Below are 18,968 nucleotides of genomic sequence, written 5' to 3' on the forward strand. Positions count from 1 at the left end.
TCCTTCTTCAGTATTTTTCTTTGCAGCCATTAAATATGATCTTGTCCTGCAGTGATAAATTTAGCTAAAACATTACTTTTCGTAGAAAGGGCATCTGTGAAAAATCCAGCCTTAACTTTGTCTTTGTGTTAACCACATCTAAAAGCTACGATATTTAGACACAGTAAAAAAAAAAAAAAAAAAAAAAAAAAAGAGGCTGTCCTTCTATATAAAGCAAATTACTCGCCCGTGTTGTGTGAAATCAGATTTTAAGAAAATAAAATGGGAGTATTTTGACAAGACCACTGTGGTCAAATTTCCAACAACTTGAAATTGTCACCTCAAAAACCCCTCATTCTGTACGTGATCACTTTGTAGGTAGCTTGCTTGGGTTCTGTTGCAATAACATTTTAAAGAACGGACCTGTGAAATCTTCGTTTTAAAAAACATGCCTGCTGTCCTTTGCAATTTAACAATGAACCTTTTGAGTTCTAACTCAGGATTTATTTCCTTTCTTTCCTTTTTCTTTATTCTAAGGGCTTATAATTTACCTAGCTCACTGAGGAACTGTATGGCTAAGAAATGGTCCTAAAGTTTTCATTTCAGCTGGGGCTGGGGGAGAAAAAAATTCAACTGACTTTCAGCATTATTTTAGAAAATTAAAAAAAAAAACACAAAAACATTTGACAGTTTTTAGTTTAACATTGCTTTAAATTTTTAATAGCTCAAGTCTGCTTAGATGTGGTTCAAAAAGAATATATAGTCATTGAAATAGTCAGTGACTGTTTCGGGCTCCGGATAAAGGATCGATAAGGTGCAAAAACATTTCACATAAATCAAGGCTTTCAACTGAGAAACGAAGGCATTCTTTGGCTATTTGGGGAGAGAAGTTCTTTTCAGATTTTCTGATGTCTTTTCATTTTTGTGCGAGTAGGTAACTTGGTCTACTGGCAACTGTTAAATTACAAATTCCAATCCATCTTTAATTGCTAACACAAATTTGCTACACGTGGCATCCTAAATTCTTCAGGAAAATGTTAATTTCCCAATTGATGATGATTCCATTTTAGGAATTGCAGAAGTGAGCGACTAAATTCAGAACCCACGTCTCATTGAGAGTTAATTTTGATTTTTTAAAGACTTTAGTCTGTTCTGTGCTTTTTCGAATTCCTTATATAATGCTGAGAACCTAGCTTTACCATTTGGTGTATATGTGTGTAACCAGGAGTACTGGCCTGTCATCCTGAATTCATTTTTCCTGACTTACTCAAAGTAGTCACTCTGACTACTTCAGAGTGAAAAAGATGAATTGTAATTTTTCATCTGCCAGGAGAAAATTTTTTTTAATGTTTCTTTATGTATTTTGAGGGAGAGAGAGAGAGAGAGAGAGAGAGAGAGAGCAGTGGAGGGGCAGAGAGAGAGGGAACGAGAGAGAAGCCCAAGCAGGCTCTGTGCTGAAGGCAGATGCAGGTCTCGATCTTACGAACCGTTGGAGAGCATGACCTGAGCCGAAATCAAGAGTCAGACGCTTAACCGACTGAGCCACCCAGGTGCCCTCTCTGTAAGGGGGAATTGTGGTTACCAGCCCGTGTGTATTATATACAGTATATTCACTATGTGTGTGCGCACAATCAAGTACATATTTATTGCAGCCTTCTGGAATGGTCTACCAGCATGCTCGGTGTTTGGTGGGGGAGAGGGCTGCTAATGTGGAGTTTTGCCCCCTGCTTTGTTTCTCAAACATGCTTGTCCTGTGGCCAGAGTTTTATTTCGGTTGCTAGTGAACGAATGCCAAGTTTAACATGAAATGGGGTGAACTAAAGCAAAAGATTTTGAAAATGGTTCATGATGTTTGGAAGGAAGGAATCCTTTCTGTGTGGATGCTTGCTCACATTCCTTCCCCGGCCCGAGAGCCTAACTCAATGATCTTTCGCCCGTTTTACCTGCACCAACACTAGCAGGCTTCTTTCTCCCCTCTCCTCTTCCTCAGCTGTCTCTGTAGGAAAAAAACCAAGGGCTTTCCCAAGGCAAATTGATGCCGGTGGGTTTGTGTGCAAAAGTAGGGGTACACGCAGCCACAAAACAGGCAGAGCGAAACGGAATCCCAAACCGGCAAACTACTTTGAGACAAAAGCAAACGAACGAAACGAAACGAAACAAAACCAAAAACCAAAAAAAGAAAAAAAGAAAAAAAAAAAAAAGAGAGAACAGAACAGAAAAGAAAAAAGAAAAGAAAAAATCATAAGCCTGCTTTGCCTTTATACACAGCACCCAAAGCTTCTTAGCAGCTCCTCAAAAGGGCACATTGTCTGGGATGACTGAAGAAGTGGTATCTAACCCAGGAGCCGCCGCGCTCTCACAATCTCAAGCTGATTGGGCAGCTTTGAAGGCATGGTTCTTCTTGAGTGTGCGAAGTTGAACGTTCAAAACCCAAGTGAAAATGTAAGTTTTCACTCACACGCATCCTGCTTGCTTTTAATGAGATTAAACGCATCTGTTTACTAAGTCCTTGGAATGTCTTGTACACCGAATTTTTTTTGAACTATTAGAAGTCGCTGCGTAGGGAAAAGGGACAGTAAACTGGAGTGCCCGCGGCCTTCTGGGCTGTTCTGAGGCCGGACGCTGGGCCGGGGACACGGGCTCGGAGGCAGAGCAGGAAGTCGCCAGCTGCATTCCCATTAGGCAGATCTTGGGAGAAATCAGGAAAAAATAACTGTATAAGGCCGATACTATAAACATCCCGGTATATCGAGAGCCTTCCTATGACTTATTTTTTTCAACGTCTGACCTTAGGCACGGTGTGGCTCACAGACCCAGACCAAGTTCTTTCTCCAGGAAGCCTGTCCATCATAATAACATTCACCAACAAAGTAAATGTTCCAGGTTTCTGTTTTGAGAATTTGAGCACACTTGTTAATATTATTTGCTCTGAATAACGTAATATGATAGCAAGTTGGGAAAAGACTTTAAAAAACCAACCTGAATAGTAGCCAGTGGAATTACCTGAAAGCTATTATTTTCCTTGAATAAAGCAGAATTTGATTTCTGAATTTGTAACCAAATTATATGTAAATCCTTGCCAAGTATAGAGAGGATTAAAAAAAAAAAGTGCGTGTTCTCAAATATGGTTCTGACTCACCCAATTTCTTGTTTTACCAAATAAAAATTAGGAGGGGGCGGAAAACAGCATCAAATTAACTTATTAATGTGTGTGAGAGCAAAAAAAAAAATCAGCTAATAAAAAGGTTAGCAACTCGGGTGTGATTATACAATGATTTCAGGTGAAAATTACAAAGTTAATACGCTGGCATTCAGTCAGTGCCTTCCGTAATGATACCGTTGTCAAATTTGTATTTGTGCCAAAGGAACAAAAGTTGTAACTGGCATAATGTAAGATAATCTCTTTTTCTCTGTGGCTTTTTAAATTCAACGTTTTAATCCACCAACGGAATCACAAAACATGTATCACATTAGTTATAATATTTATAGTGTTTAGGAAAGTGATTATCAATAGATTAGAGCGCAGTTGTTGGAGTGCAGTGTGTGTGTGTGTGTGTGTGCGAGAACGTTATCACAGAGGTATACACATCTCTAGAGTTAGCACTTGGGGAACAGTTTTATGTGAAAATAGTAACCATATATTTATTTTCAAAATCCCCGTTCAGTAGTTACCGAGCTTGCTCATTATTTTGGAAAAACAAGGTTTGGTATGAAAAGGGCCCGAGACTTAGTGTGTTTAGATCTCTGCATTCAGCCAGTCTCGAAAAGTATTGTTGTTCTGGAGTCCCCAAAGTTGCTAAGCCACAGAATGTCTGATGGGTTTTTTTTTTTAAAGCCGTTGAACCATGCAGTAGAGATGGGGGGCTGGGGGGGGGGGCGTGTATAATGGCGAGTGGTGCTTGGGTTCTTCCTCGGTGTGGCCGCGGCAGCGGGGGAGGTGATAGAGGGTTCTGGGTGGCTCTTTGGGACTGCCTTGCACATACTCAGTTTGTAGGACGTGCTCTCTTACCCCACAGGCCTAGTCAGGGCTGGGAGCTGTAACAGGGAAGAAGATTATAAAGGACGGGTGCTAGACAAGAGACGTAGTTCTGCCGTATTGCTAGAATACAGACACGGCATTCCTAAGCCTGGAGCTGCTACGAGGGTGTCCTTTACTGAGGAAGGAGGAGCACAGAATTCCTGGGCGCCCAGCTTGGGACGCCACGGTCCTTGAGGCTGGGAGGGCCACCCTGGACCTTCCTCGGGGAAAGAGTGAAACCCACCCCATTGTGAAGTCACCCGGCTTGGGCTGTCTCTGCTCTGCTGTGAAAAGTGAAAGTTGGTCAGCATTTCAATGAAAAGAGTCACCGGAAAACATTTCTACTCCATTTTCTAAAACTCGGTTTTCTCAGAGAAATAAGAAAAACTGCCTCTAAAAAGAGGCCACGGTAAGAGTCTAACACCCAGGAAAGCAATTTGGGAAGATTCCTTAGTATATCCTGACCTTTTCCCCTCCCCGTGAAACCATGTATCTCACAGGTAGGTGTCCAGCCACAGTTCAAGGCCAAGGTCATAGGGGCCTAGAGAGCTTCCAAGGTGGGTGGGTGGGTGGGCAACCCAGGCCCCAGCCCAGCCCTGCCTCGAGCGGCCAGTTTCCTCTTTCTGGGCAGTCCAATCCAATATGGAATGGAGTTTCCTGGGAAGCAAGGGCACACGAGGAACTTTTGAATGTACCAATGGCATAAAAAGTATATATATTTTTATGACAACGAGCAAGTTTCAATTGGTTGACAGAAATGGCGAGATGTGACGTCAAGGGACACTGGTTAGAATGCCAAGGCCGGCTGGGGGGGGGGGCGCTGGGGGGAGACAGGCACAGAGAGACATTGGGATGGGGCCCAGGAGACCTTGTTCCCCTCGGGCCCCCGTCGCGGGCGTCCTGGGACAGCCAGGTCCATCTGGCTCTGAGAGAGGGCATGCCTGGACAGGGAGAGGGGGTCCGAGCATAGTGACCCGGTGTCGTCCCCGAGCGACGGAGGCCCAGGTCGGCCTTTCTGCGGGGAAACCACTCAGGCGCCCCCGCGGAGCCGGCGGTTCAAGCTGCTGCGGCCTCCTTGGCATTATAACCAGTGTCCGGGCCCTGGAGCCCTGCCTGTCGCGACCCCCGGAAGGGGGCGCGGGAGGGAACCGCGCGGCCCCGGGGTGTTGCAGTGTAGTCGTCGGTCTCGGAGAGAGCAAAGCTGCGGCCTAGAACTTCTCTCCGCAGCTCCTACGCTCCGGGCCAGGGGAGCAGGAAGTTGTTTCTGCGGGGAAGGAAGAGAGCGAGCTCGGAGCTGGGCAGCGGCTCTGGGCACGGTGCCCCGCCATCCCACGCCTTCCCGGCACCGTGAGGGCACCCCCTTCCGCCAGGCACCTTGCACACCCCCTCCATCTCTGGGCTCAGTGCGCTACCCCTCTCCACTTCACCAGATCCCGTACAGCGCCCCCCCCCCCCACCTGGCACCGCGCCCCTCCCTCCGCCGGACCCGCGCCGTCCGGAAAGCCGCCGCGGGGTCGCCCTGGCGCGCGCCCTGCACCGGGGGAAGCCCGCCGCCGTGGACCCCGAGCCCTGTCCCGGGACCTCGTCTAGAGCTCCGTGGCACACGCTGGCCCCTGCAGTGCCGAGCCCGGCGACCCTAGCCGCTCTCCGCGGCGCGCACGGGTCTGCGCGCAGGCCAGAGACCGTCGGTCCGCCCGGGGTCCCCGAGTCGGGCCCGAGCCTGCGCGCGCGCCCCGCTGCCCGCAATCATGGCAGCCGGAGCCTCGGAACGCAGCCGCCGAGCGCGTTCCGGCAGCCGCCTCGGTGCCAGGGCGGCGGGGCGAGCTGGGGCCAGGGCTCGCGCCTGCCCGCCCCACAGCCGCGCGGCCCCGGGGCGCGAAGCCGGAGACGGATGGGTCCTCGCGGCGGTGCCCCCCTGGCCGCGCCGGCAGGCGGGCGGGGCCGCGGGCCGGGGGCGCGCGGCGGGGAGCGCCCGGGGCGGCGTGCCCGCGGGGGCGCGCACGCGGGGCTGCGGGGCGAGGCGCGGGGCTCGGGCGGCGAATCCGCTGCTCGCGCCTCCCGCCCCGCCCGCGCGCGCGGGCCCCGGGAGGAGGGTGCGCGGCGGAGGGGGGAGTCGGGGAGGGGCCGCGGTCCGTCCTCGCCCGCAGCGGGCACGGCCGCGGCGAGGGGTGGGGGGGCGGAGGCCTCGTTGGTATTCTGGGCACAGCCGAAGACTTGACCTCCCCGCGGAACAGAGGCGCCCGGGCGCGCGGGCACGGCCGCTGTCCCCGGGAGGTCTTTCCTGGCTACGGGGCCCGTAGGCGCCTTGCTTCCCCCCACCTCCCCGTCTTCTCCTCTCCGGGTCCCCTGTACCCCCTCCCCCGCCCCGATCCGGCGGCGAAGGGGTGGGCAGGGAAACGCGCTCTCTGGGACAGGTGCCAACTCCGAGACAAAAGACATAAAATAGGCGGCAACGTGGGAAGCGCGGCCGGCGCGCTCGGGCGGGGACGGAGGCGCCGCGGGGGCCGCATCCTCGGTGCCGACCGGGGAAAGTTTGGGAAGTCGCCGCGGCGGCTTCGCAGCGGCGGGGGACGCGCGGGCCGGGCCGCCCTCCGCGCCGCGCTCGCCCTTTCCGCGCCGCTGCTGAATAATTCATGGCGCGGCCGCCGGCCATTAGCATGCACCGGGCGCGCGGCGCGTCTGTGCCAAGCCGCCGCCGCCGCATTCGGCGCCCGGGCCGAGCCAGACGAGCGGCCGCGCGGCGGCCGGGCCCACGCTGTCCCCGCGCCCGCCCGGCGGCGCCCATTGTGCCCGGCCCGCGCCGCCGGGCCGCCCGGAGCCCGCCCGCGACCCGCAGCGCGCCCGACGACCCGGCCCTGCAAGTTCGGGCCCGCGCCGCCCGCCCGCCGGGGAAGCACGTGAACTTGGAGAAAGTCGCGGGGCGCGCCGGCCCGGACCTCCGCGGCAGGGCGTGGGCGCCCCCGGCGCGGCGCGCTTTCGTTTTCGTCCCGGACAAAGGTCCCTCGAGGCGCTAGTCTCGGATGCGGAGACCGGGTTCTGCCGGCCGCTCCTCCCGAGAGGTCCGGTGGTTCCGTACGGGCACGCCGGAGTCACAGAGGAGGAGCGGCGCGGTGCGGGACCGGGAGAGTGGGGCCTGGCCGTGCGCTTCGTCCGGCCGTCTCCGTCCCGGAGCCGTCCCGCCCTGCGAAGAGTTGCGGGAGATGGCACCGCGCTGCTCTCAGCGGTTCGCACGCGTGAAGGAGGGAAGCGTTTGGGACCCAGGACGCATACCCGTCGCTCGCCCGGGGCCTGTGCGGTGTGGGCACTACAGCGCAGCGCTGGCTGCGTCCGGGCGCGTTCCTCCGGCAAGGGCGGTCGACCTGCGAGTCCCGGGGTCACCATCGGGTTCCGGGCGACTCCTGAGGATGGTAAGTGCATTTCTCACTTTCGCTACTTAGTGAGTATTTAAATATTAATGAAGGGATTTCTAAGAAGAGCCTGTAGGGCAGGCCTTCCGCAGACGGAGGAGGTTGCTCTTGAACCTGAAGCCTGGCCAGCTTGGCAAGAACTCCACGGGGCCGTCATTAAAATGCAGGAACTTGGAATTCGTCAAATACAGCTCCTGATCTCAGGTGTGCGGACCGTTTGCCAGAGAGAATTTTGTTGAGCGCATAAAGTAAATAGTGCTGGCAGGCGTCTTAAACAGAATAGAAGGAAAAGAGAAAGCATCTGTTTTTAGGTTTGATGCGATTGGAAGGGTTATTTGGACGCTGGGATCGTTTTTTTTTTTTTTTCTTTTTCCTTTTTTTGGAAAAATTGACATCTTTCATTCCCTCCTAAATCAGGGAAATTGTTGCTTCTTATTTATTTATTTATTCATTTATTTATTCTTTCTTTCTGCTGGTCAAGCATTTATGGAGAGCCGATTTAGGGGGCCCTCAGTCAAGCATTGGCAGCCGCTGGGCCCAGCAAGTGAAAGGCCCTTGTGTGGAGGTTTCTTGTTTATGGTGGCATAAAACGAAAAACAACTCATAACTTTTCGTAATAAATCCCCCTTTATAGGTGGCTCACACACAGGCCCAGCCGGCGGCCCTGGGGAGTTTGTGGGGAGCGAGACATGGGTGAAGGAATGCGCGTTTGCCGTAATTACAGGGTTTTAAGGTAACGCTGAAATTAATTTCTTCAAAGTTGGCTTTCAGAAGCCAAGGCGGTCTCCACAGGCCAGCACTGTCTTCGTTGCATTTTCGTTCGTTGGTTCTGGCCATTGGGGATTTTCAAATGCATACTTGTACTCTCATATACCTATCCCGTTAAAGTGAAACCCATTGCGGGGGGGGGGGGATTGAGCCAGCTTTTTAATACCATCGTATCACAGGTGTGATTTCCCCTCTGCTCTCCCCATCTTATTGATGTGGTTTGGAGAACCTCGCCGGGTCCTTTGACCACAAAATAATGGGCAGTGGGGGCCTGTTTCCATAACACCCCAGAGTTGCAAGCTGGCTCCTGAATGCCGTGTTTCCGGGAACATGGATGGAGGCCTGAGTAGCCCAGGCCTGCCTCACGACAACCTCTCCCCGGGCTGCCTGCTTCCCTAGAGCCCAGAGGAAAGAGGAGACCACCTCAGTAAGATCTGGCCAAACCCGGCACAGAGGCTGGAAGTTTGCTTCAGTGCCGTAGAACGGACCCGGCGGCCGTCTTTTCTGCTAGGCCCTCATCTTCCTCTCCCGAGCCACCTCCCCACCTCCTCCGTTTTGGATTTTTATTTATGACTTTACGAGAGGCAGTTAGGAGCCGTGAAACCCGGGTGGGCCCTTCAGGAGCGATCTCGGGGATGGGGGCACAGAAATGGAGCTGCTGCTTGGCGTCGGCGGTGACCGGGTTAGTAATTAGAAAGGGCTCGAGTTCCATCGGATCCTCGCCTGCAGAACGCAGGAGATGTTTTCCCCAGGTCCACGGAGGACCTGTAACGCGTCTCACGATGGGCAGGAAGGTGTGGCCTCCTGCTGAGGCTCCTAGGGAATACCCCAGGATTAAACCAGACCCCCGAAGAAGGGGTACCCGCTGCTCCCTCTCCGTGGGCCTATGGGAGCAGGGAAAGGCTGAGCATCCAAGGAGGCACCCCCAGGGCCACTTCGTGGGGGCTTGCTATTTGTCAAAGCTGCCAAGGCCCATCTCCCCCGCCAACGTGTGCCCCTGGCGCATGGAATGTGATGGGCTTGAGAGTGTCTATAGTAAACATTCCCCCCCCCCCCCCCCGCCCCCGGGAAGAGGCACTATCTCAGCACCAACGCTGTCCTGTCTTGCCTTTGTCCTTGATTCTCAGAGCCAGCCCAGTTTCGGTGGAGGCTTGGGCCCCCACCAGGGGCTTCCTACCATGTTGGGATAGCCCATCCAGGCACGTTTTATTTTTGAGGACATGCACACCAAAGTCAAGGTTCCAGAAACGAACTGGCGCCCGTCTGGTTTTTGTCACTTCTGGATTTAATAGGAAGAATGTGCTAAGCAGGGGCATAGGGACTCGTGGACTGTGGTGGGCGAGTGGGAGGATGGCCCTGGTATTTCCACTTTTGTTTTAAGCCGGGGCCAGCCCTGTAGTGTTTTGTCGCCTGTACTTGGGGCTGTGTCACGCCCAGCCTTTGGCCACTGGAGGCCCCAGATCCTGGGCGATGGGTCTCCGGGGTGCTGGTGGGGGCCAGCTGCTCAGCACAGGCAGTGTGTGGCGAGGAGGTCTCTGCTGTGACCAGGTTCCACGTGCCACCTGAACAGGTGCAGACGGCAGTTTGCTTTGCTCAGTGGGAACAGCCGGGAGGTTTACAGCAGGATGACTTTTGGCTCTGTGTGGTTTGCACCTGATGGGGCCGTCTGTGACCCAGTCTTGCTTGCTCTCGTCCTCAGAAGGGTGTCGGGGCCTGTTCTGCCCTGGTGTGGATGAGGCCTGAGTGGAAGGCAGTCCCTGGGGCTGAGAGAGGGTCCGGAGGCCTTTGCCTACCCTGCCGGGCACTCTCTCTGAACAAGCACTCCCTGCTGTCCAGGGAAACCAGTGTTTGGGAAGGGAGGGAGGCCCTTGCGGGCCAGCCAGGAAAACAGCTTAAAACCATCATGCTTGGTGTTCGTTGGGCTTACACGGTGTGCTTGCACATCTGGGGAGAAGGGAGGATACTCTTGCAGGCGCCCCATTAAAAGGGGGTGTCCCGACTCACATCGGGCAGCTCCAGTCCCGTCCTTGCCCCTGGCTCACTGTGTGACCCCGGACAGGGCATATCCTTGTACCCCGAGTCCTGTACCCCAAGTCCTAGAGCAAGAGTAATAAATCCAACCTCGGAGGGTCGTTTGGAGCGTCCAGGCACCGTGAATTCCACAGAGCACGGTTCCTGGCACGTGGCAGGGAGCCATAAATGGCTGCTGCTGTTGTCATTGTTATTGTTGTAAATGGTAATCGCCATTTTTATTGCTAGTGACGATTATATTTTTGAGTTTCTAAGAAACGGGGAGTCCGGTTTTGGTTTCACTAGAAAGGGCACCTACAAGTTCACTCCCCCGCCCCGCAGGTGGTGGTACAAGTGAACTTCGATATTTCCTATCTGGTAGACTGCGAGGAGCTTGCAAATCTAGGGCTTTCCTTCCCACGGCGACCTGGCTAGGAGGCACTGGGGGCACTAGAGGGGGGCAAGGCCTCTGGAGGTCCCGGGACGTGCTCCCAGAGGAAGGAGTGGAACCTCCTCCCTGCCCCGGGAATGGCATTTGAGGAGGTCACTCGGGCGCCGACCCCAGGGTCTGACGTGTGCCCCTCACCTATTCAGGGTCTGGGGGAAGAATGAGGGCAGGATGTCGCGACTCGGGGGTCCAGAGTGGCCACAGCAGCTGCCAGCATCTTGCTGGCAATGCGGCTGGCGATTTGGTGGGAGGGTTTCACCACTGATGAGCTAATTGCTTTTTGGCCGAATACAAGCATACGTTCACCAGAACACTTCGCTGAGGAGAATCTTGTCTCTTCGCTGATGGTTCAGGAAGACCCAGCGAGATTGGCCTTGCTGAAAACATGTTGTCCGAACAAGAAAGGAGCCTGGGCGTCCTGATGTTATGTGGCTGAGGACCGAGAAAAGGCAATAACTGTTCTCAGGCAGAGACAATGGATCTTTTATACGAAATGCTTATTTCCAGGGCTGACCGGTGTCCCGTTGGCTTGGGCCGGCAGAGCTCGAGTATCTTGGGTATCACAGGCCTTCAGAACCTAGTCAGGGACCGAGATTTATAGAAAGGGAAAAGAGAAAGCCCCCCTGACCCATGGTTCTTGGAAAATTCAGCGGGAACGTCTGGCTTTCTTTGTTGAGTGGAGGCTAACTTTCTCAAGTTTAATTTTTCCCTTCTGTGATCTCTTTCTCAAGGGTGCGAGGGCACATTCGCAACCACCGGAAAGGTGGCCAGGTTTCCGGGTGTTGGATGGTGGGGGCTGGAGGGACCCTCCCTTGGGCTAGACCCCGTTGGGCCTTTGTCTGCTGGAGGTGATGGGTAGTCCAGGGCAAGTGAGGAAAATTGGGACTGTTCGAGGAAGGGTCCGTTCCCGGAGGAGGAAGCCATCGAGGGCGATTTTGGGTAATATTTGTGACTTTCTGGGGCCCTTTACTCCTCCCAGAATCCATTCTCCGATGAACTCGGGAGGAGTCCGCAGGCTGTCAGGGAGTCCGACCTGCCACGGGTAAGCCGCACACTAACCCTCACGTACCCTCGCTGGCTGGAGACGGTGTGTTGGTCACTCCTGACAAACCGGCCCGGAGTCAGCACTGGACGGACGTTTTCTGAATTACTAAAATGAACAGAACTTCCCTCTGACGCTTATCCAGTAGCCATCTCCCTCTTCCTGCTCTGTGGATAGGGTCCAGCCCCGTTCCCTGCTAAATCGCCAGCCTCGACGCAGCCAGGAAGGCGCCCTGAGAAACCAGGCCCGGCTCCCAGGCTCGAGTTAGGGGCTCGGAGGAACGGATCCGCCTGGGGCCGGGAATGAGAACGTCTTCCTGGCATTGGGGGGACGTTGGAAAGGCCGCGGGGGATAATCGGCCTGGGCTCCCTGCCAGCTGAGGGGGTCCTCGGCCTGGACGCCCCTTCGAAGCGGGTGAGGACAGGGGAGGGAGTGGCCCCAGTCCGGGTGAGGGATGAGAGTCCGCTCCCTGCCAAGCTTCCCCTTCCCCCGTGAGTCTTTGTTGGCAGATGATAATATTTGGCTTTCAAAAAATGAAGTTTCGTTTTTTAAAACTGCTTTTGCATCCCTTTTTTTTTTTTTTTTTAATTTTTTAAATCCTGGGACCGCTCAGCTGTGGTCTGTTTACCCTGACCCCCCAAAATGCTCTGAAGAGATCTCTCTTTGGCGGGGGGGTGACCAAAACAACTTCTGAGGGCGTGTGGGTGGGATTGGTAAAATCTAAGTGGGAAACACTGGAATGGTGTGGCATGAGGCAGAAAACCCTCCCAATACAAGCTTTCACTCGGTGGGGGCGGCTTCAGGAGTCAACGCTGGACTGGGAGACAGTCCTTACTGTGAGATTCCAGATGGCAGGCTTGTTTGCATTGGATTTCGGATGGGTCAGAAAGCCGTGTGGCCGCCGTAGTGGGGCCCTTGAACACGCGGCCGGGCCTGCTGCCCTGTCCGTGGCCGAGAGGTGGGTTCTCTGAGTAGACCCGTGAGCCGGAGAGGCAAGGATTATTATTTGTCGAGTGATTGGCAGTTGTGGTTGGAAACGTGTGCCCGGGATGTACGAAGTGAAACGGCCTTTTTTCTTTTCTTTTCTTTTTTTTTTTTTTTTAAGGGAGGGATAGAATTTTCCTTCCGAATTGAAACAGGATTGTTGTCCCTGATGCCTTTGGCTTCTAATGCCAGGGCTGGGTTTTTCGGTGAAACGCCCTTCCTTCATTCTGGGATCTCCAGTGGCAGGAAGAGCGTTTAGCTGAACTATTTACCTGCTGGTTTGGGGCTCTTAAATCTTGATTCGCCTTTCATGTGTTTCACGGCGATATTTACATTCAAATCAGCCTGTTATAATTACATTTTAAATTATAATAAAACGGTGGTGCGGGGCTCGAGTGTTCCTTATCTTGGAACCGCAAGAGACTGCGGCGAATCTCAGGCAGGTTGTTCGTCACGTTACCCAGACCTGCCCGGCCACCCTGACTGATGTGTTGTGTCCTGAGACCCACGCTGGCTGCAGGCCTTGGGGTGGAGGCCGTTCTCTCCTGGGCATCCAGCTGGCGCAGCAGAGGCCACTTCTGGCCGTGGCGATACTGTGCCAAGCTGTTCCTGGAATGGAATCCCCGGCGTTCCTGGTCAGGCGCGTGGCATCAGAATCCTACCTGCTTTGTCTCTGGCATCAGCTGTCGAGCTGGTCACGTGGCGGTGTGCGTGAGACCAGAGCCCGAGGACCAGAGGGCTCCTCCTGGGCTGCTTCCTTCCTGCTCAGTCGCCTCGCCCCTCCACCTCCTTCTTGGGCACCACAGGATCCGAGCTTGAGCTCCCGTCCCCGGTTGCTCTGGTGTCCAGACAGCCCCTTACTCCCAGGCGCTGCCGACAGGCCCATGAGCCGAGGCGGCAGGCCCGGCCACGGTCAGTCCACGCTGTACCCCCCTGCCTGGGGAGCCCCCATCTCACACTGACAGCCCTGGGGCTCCCCAGGCACTGGGGCGGCAGGTGCCTGGCCACGTAAAGGGCCGAGGGAGAGACTTGGGCAGACAGAGTGGCCACGCGGACGTGGCCCGGCCGCCGTCGGCGGAGGTCGGCGGAGGCCGGCGGAGGCCAGCGGAGTCTGATAAATCTCCAAATAAGAGCACCGCGTTAAAAACCCTCAGGCCCGCTGGCCAGGTCTGAGGGCTGGAGCACGGGCACGCTTCGCCTTTGCCCCGTGTGGTGGCCAGGATTGGCTTTCGTGGGGCCGAGGGGTCTGCGATGGTCTCAGAGGGTGTGGTGACGTGCCTGGACCCGACCTCATGGCGGCCTCGCGGCCCCTCTGGGCAAGGCGGCCGGCTGCCCGGCCCGGTGCTCGGCCCTACGTGTGCGTTTTTCATGCCGCCGTCCGGCAGCCCTGAGTGGTAGGAGCCGTCCTCCCTGTGCCTCTTGTGGCTGGGGAAACCGAGGCCGGGAGAGGTGGCACGGCCCCGGGGTCAGGTGGCCGCTCGGACACAAGGCCGATTCAGGGCCCGGGCTCCGGGCCGAGGTGGCACGGCCTCCCGGGGCGTCACTGGGACGGGCTCACTCCGTGGCCGGGCCCGGGGAGCTGGCCGGGTGGGGGGGGCCCCCCCCCTCCCCGAGCCCGGCCCCCCGGGGGAGCACGCCGGGTGCCGGCCGCCGCCTGCTCCCCCTCGGGCCCGGCGCGGGAACAATGCGGCCTCTGTGCCCGCGGCGGGCCCGGGCCGCCCGGCCTCCGGAGCAACATGGCGCCCAGGGCCGCGCCGCCTGGCCACGGGGAGGGCTGGCGCCGGGGCCGGGCCCGGGCCGGGCCGGCTCCCCTGTCCTCCTCGGCCGGCCGCTGAGTGGCCAGCCGCGCCCGCCGCCTCCTCCCTCTCCCGCTCGGCCGCCCCCCCCCCCCCCGCCCGCCTGGTGGTGGGTTCGGGGGTCCGGCCCACCCGCCTCTGCCACGTCTGCCATCCTCCCGGCACCCAGGAGCATCTTTCAAAAATTCCCGGTGGGCGGGGCCGAGCCGCAGCGGCCGCCTCTGGCCCCCCCTCCCCGGGCAGCCGGTGCCAGATGAGAGCAGGAGACAAAAGTAGCATTTTCCTCGTCCTCCTGGGCTGGCGGCAGAGCCTCCCCCAGCACCACTGGGCTCCTGGCGGCCCTGCCTCCGGGTGCCGGGGTGGCCGAGGCCCAGGCCGCGCCGGCCGGAACCGAGGGACCGACGGACGGGGGTGGCCAGAGAGCAGGACGCGTGGGGGCCCGTCGGACCCGGGGCCGGCACCCGGGGCCGGCCTCCCCCTCCTGCCACCGTGCCCGGCCGGCCCAGGGGGCACCAGTTCCACTCCCTTGCTTTTGAGCAAGCTCCCCGTCCTCCTGCACCTTGGGTAAGTCACCTTCTTCCCTTCTCTTTTGCTGGAGACGAGCCGAGGGCTCTGCCATCTTGTGCTCGGTGCCTGTTACGTTTCCTTCCCTCTAATTGGTTATCCGAAATTCAAAATTCTATTTCCGACACCCCCCCCCCCCCCCCCCACCCAACCGGTCTTCGGTGAAGTAAGCCTTTCCGAAACCTGCAGGGAAAATGCAGAAGCCGGGCCCATTTATTTTTAAGATCCAAAGCTATAGGCTTTGGGAATCACAATAAAAATGAATGTTTGTTATTTTACAGTAGCCGCGTGCTCGATTGTAATTGGAACGAATGTTTCAGGAGGCATTAATAGGCACGGCCTACTCGTTCATGTTCAGTGGGGTCGGTTCGTCGTGGGGGTCTCCTTACTATTGCTGTTATTATGATTGTCTCAGTTTTTGGTGGTGCCAGGAGTGGCCGAGAGAAAAAACACCAAAGCGCCCTCGCTCCTCCCTGCAAACTCCTCGGCAGGCAGGGCTGGGCTGGCATACGGGAGGGTGGGTTCTGCATTGAGAAACAGAGGCCCTTTTATTTTATCCGGCATCTTTAATGCTGCCATGTCCATAGTTTAGGGATCTGGTTGTTTTCTCCCTTTCGTTTCATTTTATTTCGGGTGAGGAGGGGAAGAAAAAGAAGGCCCTTTTCGGCCCTCAGCTCAGTATGGGGGAAATCTTTTAGGCTGTTTGGTGCTTTGTTTTTTAAACACTTATTTAAGCCCGGGGATTCCGCCTCACGGCGCTGCGCCCAGCTCATGACCGCCCTGCCCACAGACGGTGCGTGGGGTGCACGTGGGCACGTCCACCAGACGGACCCTCGGGGGGCCGGAGTTGTCCAGGGCCGGCCTGTGCCGGATCCCAGCCTGGTTTCCCATCTGCAGAGCTGTAGGCCGAGCCACTCGACTGTCCGGGGCCTGAACCGTGGCCAGCGGGGGTGGGAGTCCCTGGGAGACCTTTGCGTCCCCAGGCCACGCTGCCGCCACGGTCCAAGAGCTGAACTCCGTGCTTGCCCGAGTTCCTGTGATGGTCCCTGACCCTTCAGAACTGCTGAACCTTTTCATTTAAAAGGTGGGCTTTGCAGAGTTCAGCTGCGAATCACCTCCATCCTCTGGCAGGCTGACGGAAGTGCCCACAGATGCAGCCTGGGTTCCCTCCCACCCCACCCCCAACGTTTGGGGGTAGCTGGGGTCTTGATTTATGGAAAATGGAAAATCAGGCCCAGAAAGTTCTAAATTGCAACTGAGAAGAAACTTCCCACGTAAATACATCTTTGTTTTCCTAATTCGGAGGCGTTGGGCCCTGTTTGTGTGGGTCTGAGCAGCCGGCCGGGGCAGACACGACCACGTATAAAAGTGAGCTGAGCTCACACAAGGACTATTACGGCTGCTTTTGTTCTTAGATTAGACAGCAGTCGATACGGGAGGTTTGGGGCTGTAGAGACAGGCGTATATAGCAGAGATCATTAAAACATTTCCACGATTGTGAGCGTAGAACACCACGTTCTGCGGCTACAAGCCGGAGGGTCATTCCACACGAATATTTAGCAAGCACCAAATTAGACAGCGGCGACGAAATACGAGTCATAGGAAAAAACCAGAGTGTCGTAAATTCTGACGCGAAAGAGTCGAGAGTGGAGAGAGGTGGGTCGGGGGGAAGGAGGGGCCGTCGGTTTTAAAGAATTTATGCTTTTGATAGTTGCCCATGCCTCATCTCCCAAAATTTTATTTTTTGGTGTAATCAGTGTAGGTAAATAGGCCTGGAATCCCAAGTCCTGGAATGACAGTCTGATTTCCTTGAACATGACTTCATCTCCTTTTTGGAAGTAAGGGCAAGTAGCATAAAATCAATTAATTTCCGCAGATGAGCATTTTCATCCTGAGTTAGTATTTTCCACCGAGATTCTGTTCACCTAAAGGTTGTAACGTATACGCATAACACGTTTTCCAGCAGAGTGGGGTGGTTATGCGTAATCGGTGACCATCTTTGTTTTTCTAACTTGGGTAATAACATTCTGCCTCCTCCCCCCATCCCCAAGTCAGGAAAATGCCATGGAATCTTTTGTGTCCTGAATCAGGCAACATATCAGCCTTCTTCACGGCACCCATTTCTTCTTGGCTATTTTTTTTGGGGGGGGTTTTTTTTTGTGTTTTTTTTTTTTTCCTTTGGGAAAGTACCACACAGAGCAGTCAGTGTTCCTATCATCGCTTCTATATAAATTCCACTATAGGCTGAAATTATACATTCTCACAACACAGATGGGCTGGTCTGTCATTACGACTGCTGGGTCCTTGTTGGAACACACAGCATATTTCAATTGTGGAGTCGACAATTTCAAAGAACTGAGGTCAAAATAAACAAGTTGCGCTTGTGTGGTGAAACGGTGCCCTGAGCAATTGGGTGGAGGAAACACCCTCACCGTCATTAGATGATAATTTAAATTTTGGTCTTTGTCTTTGCCTTTTAAGACTCCAAATGCCCTACGTTAACGGACCTTAAGTGCTTTAATTAATTACCAATTTTTATTTTGTGTGGCAGCGTGAACGGGGTTAACGCTAGATTAAAATTCAAAATTACGGGGTTTGGGACTTTAGATTTTGAGATCTTCATGAAATCTCTAGCTGTTCTCTATAGGCTGACATAAATTTATTTGGGGATGTTTATGAAAAATCACATAATAAATATTTTGCCTGGTTTAAAGGTACATTTAAATCCCTCCCCACCCCCCAAAAAACATTCAACAGGTGAACCGCACAGAGTAGCTGTAAACTTGAAAAAAAATAATAATCTCACCAAGATAACGAGGTGCAGAATTCATTGGCCATCAGCGCACGTGAGGACAGAGAAGTTTTACGGCCACCGTAATTTGAAAACGGTAACTGTTTATTTTGTGAATTTGCTCACGTTATGATGTAATCGGTTCTGAGGGTTCTTCCCCACGCCCCCCTCCCCCGCCTCATTTTCAAGTGACTGCTTCTGCTTTTTCCGAATTTTGGGTTCAGGCTCTGCCCTTCCCAGCCGCTGAGGCCGCCTTCCCTCGCTGCCGAACCTGAACGAGAGAGACACGGGGGCTTCCTTCCGCCGTCTTCTGCAGGCTCCCCGAGGCTCCTTCCATTCGTTAATAGAAGTGCTTTGTTGTGGCTTGTTTATTTCAAGGAAAAGTACCTGTTGGTGGAGGTGTTGGGAAATAACAGGAGGAGTGAAAAGCGGATGAGATTTGCAGGAGCTCCTTGGGAGCCGCTTTCTCTAGCGATTCTGCTCCCACCCCTTGCTGCCTTCCCGTTTGGTCTTTTAGCCTGTCCACCCCTGTGCCCGCATCAGAACCGTATTTACCAGCAGCTCCGAGAACGTGGCTGACGCCGGTCTGGGTGCTCTTAAAGGTCGGCAAGGCAGAGCAGCCCCTGCCCTGCGATTCAACGGCAGAGAAGCGAGGGTGATGGTGGTTGTACTGGGAGCAGTGCGCGCCCAGGGCGCCCGCACCACGCTGGGCACCTTTCCCGTTCGAGAAAGCAGAGTACAGAGGAGCGTGAGCTCTGGGCCTGAGGCTGGGGCTCAGACCCAGTCGGTTTCGTTTCCCGGCTGTGTTGATCCAAGGCAAGCCATTTCGTCTCTCCGTGGCCCCATTTCGTCTCTCCGTGGCCCCATTTCGTCTCTCCGTGGCCCCATTGCCTCCTCTGTAAAATGGGCGCAGTAAGTGTCCCCGCCTCGGAGGAGCACACACAGTGCACGCTTAGCACGGCGCTCGGTTCACAGAGGGCACCCCATACCTGCTGGCCGTCCTTGGTTTATTTCTGAGTCTCAGAAATAAACCCCTGCCGGGCGGGGGTTCTCGCCGTCTCCATTCAGCCAGGGGAGGCGCTGGGCCCGAAGCGGAGCCCTCGCGTTCAACTGGCTGGTGAAGATTGGGATGGGGTTCGACCCAGGCCTGCCGTCCTCCGA

The 18,968-nt window shown here is 55.1% G+C and overlaps 1 protein-coding gene and 1 long non-coding RNA gene across 2 annotated transcripts in view; one reads left to right on the plus strand and one right to left on the minus strand.

The window, feature by feature from the left end:
• Nucleotides 1-657: 657 nt before the first annotated feature.
• On the minus strand, nucleotides 658-5,572 carry LOC109265723 (uncharacterized). The gene is made up of 2 exons (XR_008419716.1): nucleotides 5,455-5,572; nucleotides 658-5,261 (listed from the first exon to the last, which is right to left on the minus strand). It is a non-coding gene; the product is annotated as an uncharacterized LOC109265723 (long non-coding RNA).
• Nucleotides 5,573-5,745: 173 nt separating this feature from the next.
• The window catches only part of LOC109265721 (basic proline-rich protein-like), a 42,002-nt gene continuing 28,779 nt past the window's right edge, over nucleotides 5,746-18,968 (plus strand). Inside the window, exons 1-2 of the mRNA XM_053894793.1 lie at nucleotides 5,746-6,090; nucleotides 6,654-7,404. Of these exons, the coding sequence (XP_053750768.1) occupies nucleotides 5,746-6,090; nucleotides 6,654-7,404 (1,096 nt within the window). The remainder of the gene's footprint in view (nucleotides 6,091-6,653; nucleotides 7,405-18,968) is intronic.

Source organism: Panthera pardus, unplaced genomic scaffold (assembly GCF_024362965.1).
Source record: "Panthera pardus isolate Hobbes unplaced genomic scaffold, ASM2436296v1 HiC_scaffold_6, whole genome shotgun sequence".
In the NCBI taxonomy this organism is placed as follows: domain Eukaryota; kingdom Metazoa; phylum Chordata; class Mammalia; order Carnivora; family Felidae; genus Panthera; species Panthera pardus.